The 5,002-nt window shown below is 48.0% G+C and overlaps 1 protein-coding gene across 4 annotated transcripts in view; it reads right to left on the bottom strand.

Annotated features, from left to right (window-relative positions):
* Positions 1-768: 768 nt before the first annotated feature.
* Positions 769-5,002, bottom strand: part of ITGB2 (integrin subunit beta 2) — a 68,333-nt gene continuing 64,099 nt past the window's right edge. For all 4 annotated transcript variants that reach the window (XM_019554010.1, XM_019554009.1, XM_019554011.1 and 1 more), the window contains 2 exons: positions 3,929-4,095; positions 769-3,450 (listed from right to left, as the gene is read on the bottom strand). In XM_019554010.1, coding sequence (XP_019409555.1) covers positions 3,385-3,450; positions 3,929-4,095 — 233 coding nt within the window. In that variant the 3' untranslated portion in view covers positions 769-3,384. The remainder of the gene's footprint in view (positions 3,451-3,928; positions 4,096-5,002) is intronic.

Here is a 5,002-nt window from a genome sequence, read left to right as displayed (position 1 = left end):
CCCAGCCCTGCTGCCCTGAACCCACCACCAGGGGCACTAGAGAATGGGTAGGCAGATAGGGCACACTCAGCTGGGCAGATGGGATGGGGCCACGGGCAGGCAGAGAACTGCATCTGGAAGTAGAGTGGGTAGGCAAATCTGGAGCCAGGACCTGGATTTTGGGCTATATGTCCCTGACCATGATCCTTGCCTCTCAGGCACTTATTGTTTTTCATGGGCTGTAGGTCCTTGACTCTGGTTTGTACCCTGCTTGGGCATTGGGTCTCTAGCCCTTTTTCCATTATTTTTGCTGTTTATTAAACCCCTGGCTGAGCTTGAGGCAGGCAGTCACATGCCTTACAGGCATGGCTGGGACCTCCGCTTCCCCAGTAGTCCCAAATTTAAGGTACTGGTATAAGCTACAACACAATAAGAAAGCCTCCTGGCTATAACAGGGAACTATCCCCATACTAGGACCTAGCATAGACTCTAGCTGCCTGGCTGTAAGAAAGCTTCCCCTCTCTGGGTTATATCATCAGCTCCCTGGCTGAACCCCCACTTCCTCCAATACTGGTTCCTACTTTCCTGCAAGCGGTAAGCATCTTGCTTGCAGATCTCAGGGTCTCTTGCATCAGTCAGACAGTCCCCTTTAGATTCCCTGCTCAAGAACTCCTTCCCTTTCAGCCAGCAGAACCATACTGGCTTACCTGTTCTCATGCCCTAGCTTTATGCACCTCCTAAGCCCTGCCCCATACAGTCATATGGCCCTGCAGCTCCCCACAGCTGTTCCCTCCCTGTGGCTGATGACTTGCCTGCTTTCTCAGATAGGGATTAGCTCAGCAGTCTGCAGCCCCTTGTTTCTGGCCTGCTTACCTGTCTGCCTGGTGTAGCGGTCTGTTACTCTGCTTCCACTCCTTGGGTGAGTCACCCTCCCAGTATTAGTCCTTGGCTGTAGCTGGCCTTCTGTCCACTTGCTGGCAGCCAGCTCATCAACAGCTAACTGGTCTCCTGGCTGTCAAGTCTACTACAGCCAGCCTGTTCTGTGCAGTGGGCCCTAAAGTGGCCACGGGTATTCCCCTTTTCTTAACAAGCTGATACCTGCTAGGTGCAGTAATTCTTGGCTGCCCTGCCCTCTATTCCACTGTCCAGGGCCCCAACTGTGGAGCTCTTTCCCCATAAAATGACAATAGCCCCCAGGATTCAGTCATTTTTGCCCCCAGTCTTTGAGATTAAAAATGCTAAATGTTTAATATTTTGCCAATACTTTTTTTCTGATTTTTCTCCAAAACAGTCTCAAAACTCTGCCTGTCTTTGTCTGCCCAACTGATAAGGTTCCTTCTTTCTCCCTCTCTCCACCCTTTAAATCTCTGCTTTATACTCCAGCAGAGGTTTTTATTAGACAGTGCTCTACTTTGCTGCCTGTAACCTCCCTCAGAATTTGAGGGCAACGTTGCAGATTTAAATACCGAAAAGGCTCAAATTTTGAGCCTGGATCCTAAAACAGACCTTTATAGCATGAGCCTTTCCGCTATACCACTGTTGCCCATTGTCAGCAGTCAATATCAACTTTATAAATATGGCTATTATCCAGGGCGGGGGCATTACTGGCAGGAGACCTTGGATCATTTTAGCTTCCAGGGTGTATTCTCTCCAGGATGCACTTTTTGAATAACTTAATTATGCTTATAACTCTACAATCAAATTCAGGGATGGTATGTCAAAGTGGTGTAACTAACTTAGGCCCTTGTTGACCTGCACTGCTGAAGGAATTTAATGTGAAGCAACACACGTGCTGAAATGGGGAAGTTAGAATAAACCAAACCGATTTGCCTAGCCCCACATGGCACATATAAATGAATTGACTGTAAGTGGTTCTAAGTAAGTTTTGAGCAGTGTATGGGGGGTGGGGTAGGACATGGGGTCTGGCTTGCACCGTGTTGTGAGTCATTTATGAAAATGGTCTTGTCTTCATGGGAATGGATATTAGGTCCTGTTCTAAAGATCTGTGTGAAATGAACTTGGTTGAAAGCTTCAGTTTCTCTCTAAAGGTGTCAGCTGCTGGACAAACTGATAACAATAGCTGAAAACTATCACATGATACAGATTTCTGCTACTGCCCTTACACTGACTGCAGATCAGATGGTTGTGGTTTTCTTTATATTACTTTTTATTAGTTTTAAACAGAGAAGGGTAGAGATGTGACATGATAACAGGTACAGACCAGTTAATCCTGTATAGAAAACATGTACAAGGGTCATGCAGACATTTTACAGAAGCCAACAAAATAAGAATGAACCACTGGAACAAACTGCTTCTCAATAGCACTGTGTGGAGAGAAACTCCTTAAGAACTGCTGTGCTGCTTTACCAGCCTCCTTCTTCCATGAGTATGTGATGGATTCATCATATAGGACAGGGAGGTCATTTGAGGGGGGAACAAGTTAGGACAGAAATCTATGCTGTGGGGTTATAGTCAGAGCTCTTTGTTGCACTGCTTCCTGCTGTGTTTACCATTTTCAATAACGTCTCCCTTCCCACTAACCCCACACTCAGAATAGCTGGAGTTTACAACCTTTATGTGTGTTCGAGGCGTAGAGCAGGCTGTGTTGTGTGGTGCTCCAGACACAAACAAAAAATAAACAGTTAAGAGCCCTGATTTAGGCTTGAAAAAGACTTAGTCGCTGAGGAGGAGCTGATGATTTGGCAGGAAAACAGTTCACTGCACATTCCAGGACTGCTCCCTGTTTCTAGCCAGAGGCATAGGCAAGCATGGCCCCACAGTTCACTGCAACCTTCAGTATCCTCCCCTGAGAGGTCCTTTAGCCTGAGTAGCTTAGCCTGTGGGTTTAGACTAGATTAAATTTAGCACCGAGTGGTTTAGAGCTGAGCTGTTACTGAGAAAGCAAGATACAACAGAGAAAGGCATTAAAGTCACCAATGCCTTTTTGAGCAGGGAGCATTAAAATAGAAAGGTGATGACATTTAGTAAAAGCTTAACTCAAGATCCATCTTGGGAGCAACGTGGAGACTAAATCTTCCCTGTTGTATTCTGGAAGGTCAAGATCTTTTCATGTTCCAGTGGTAGAAGCTCCCATCACATGGCAAATATGAGCATTGAGAACTGGTGGGACTGTGATCCTAACACACGTCGCACATCGACAATAATGCTCCATCACTGCTTATGCTGCTTCATTCTCACATCTCTGTCAACAAAGCTTGTAAGCTGTGAAAAGGGAAATTCATGACACTGAATGTTGGGTGAAGCCTGACCTGTCCCTTTGGCTTATTGGAAGAAGCACAAGTCCCAAGAAGCCTTTTGGGAGAGAATAAAACAGGAGAGCCCTGAGGCTGGTATTTCCTTGTCTATCAGTTGTTCCTTCCCAGTGCTGGTCACAGCTGCTCTGCCTCATTCTCCATTGAACCTGGGGTTGACAACAGTGGTAGTAGCACTCTTGAACAGAGGATTGTCAGCCTGGGAAGACATATCAGACATGTTACCTTCTTAGTCCTGTCTATGAAGCTTCAGTTCATATTGCTGGCTAAAGAAACATTAAAGTGACCACAGAAAACAGGACCAGCAGGACTTGATCTGGGTACCATTCACTTGAGCTTGGTGCCTAGTTGTTACCTCCAGCTATGCTTCTACAAGAGGGCACTGAGACCTTGTCACCAGATACCACAAGCTAATTGTGATGAAATGGATCAGCCACCTACCTCCCACCCCTACTAGTGAAGAAAGCTTGTGCCAGCAGAAAGCTGGGTTGCCAGGCCTTGGAGTCACTTTGTCATACCCAATTCAGTGCGGTCTCTGTGGCAGTCAAGGCAAATGGAGCAGATCAACTCCAAGAGCTGGGCTAATGACTCTGCTGTATGTTGTAGGCAAGGCAGAAGAAGGACCAGACCCTCCCTCCTCCCATCGCCCCCCCCTTTATGGAGCAGAGCCACCTTACATCATTCCACTTGGCCTTCGACTTCTCCTTCTCAAATCGGAGGTACTCCCTGCGGTCAACCAGCTCCGTCACCAGCCGCCAGATCACCAACAGCATCAGCCCAATGAGGGCAACTCCTGCAATAGTACCACCCACAATCGCTGCAATGCTAGGAGGCTGTGGACACTCTAAGAAGGACAGACACAGGAGTCACTTCACCTGGTTCTCAGCAGCCCGGTTTTAGTGGACAGCTCAACTGACAATAAGCTGTATGGAGTAATTTTGTGTCTGCTCCATCCAGCAGCACTTGTACAGGTCTGGACACGTTGTCTGGGAACATGAAACACCAAAAAGCAACAGGAGAGAAAATGCCAGGCTCTCAGGAACTGGCAGGACTTTTACAGCTGTTAGGTTTAGTTCAACGATACCAGAAGACTGTTTAGTGCAGGCACTAAACATTATTTTGTTACAATTGAGGGAAAAGGCTTTGGTTTATAGCAGAGGTGGCCTGTGGAGCCTTATGATCTGGTCCATGGGTCTGTGGCCTGAGTCCATGCTGTACTGCAGCCAGGGCACAGGGCCATTCTGGTGGCATGCTGCACAAAGTACATGCCCCATGCTGGCTCGTGCTGCATGCAGTGTGCACAGCCAGTCCAGTCTACATGCTGCATGTAGCATGTGCCATCCTTAGGGCTTATGCAGTGCATGGGGTGGACCCAGCATTGATCACAGCATGGGGTCGGTGGTATTGTCTGCATGTGGTACCCTGCCAGACTGATCTCAGCACACACAGGTGGTCTGGAGCCCCATGTGTGCCTCCTGCCTTCAGGAGGCACACCTGGGCCAGGGGATAGTGAGGATTTAGTTAGGGAGCTTCTGGAGGGGTTGGACATATTCAAGTCAGCCAGCCCGGATGATCTCCACCCTAGAGTCCTAAAGGAACTGGCCAAGGTCATTGCCAGTCCCCTGGCACAACTTTACGAGCGCTCGTGGTGCTCTGGTGAGGTACCAGAGGACTGGAAGAGGGCCAACGTGGTCCCCATCTTCAAAAAAGGCAGGAAGGAGGACCCAGGAAACTATAGGCTGGTTAATCTT

This window comes from Crocodylus porosus, unplaced genomic scaffold (assembly GCF_001723895.1).
Source record: "Crocodylus porosus isolate Cpor-Errol unplaced genomic scaffold, CroPor_comp1, whole genome shotgun sequence".
NCBI classification, from domain to species: domain Eukaryota; kingdom Metazoa; phylum Chordata; order Crocodylia; family Crocodylidae; genus Crocodylus; species Crocodylus porosus.
This window is presented reverse-complemented; position numbering and strand designations above follow the sequence as displayed.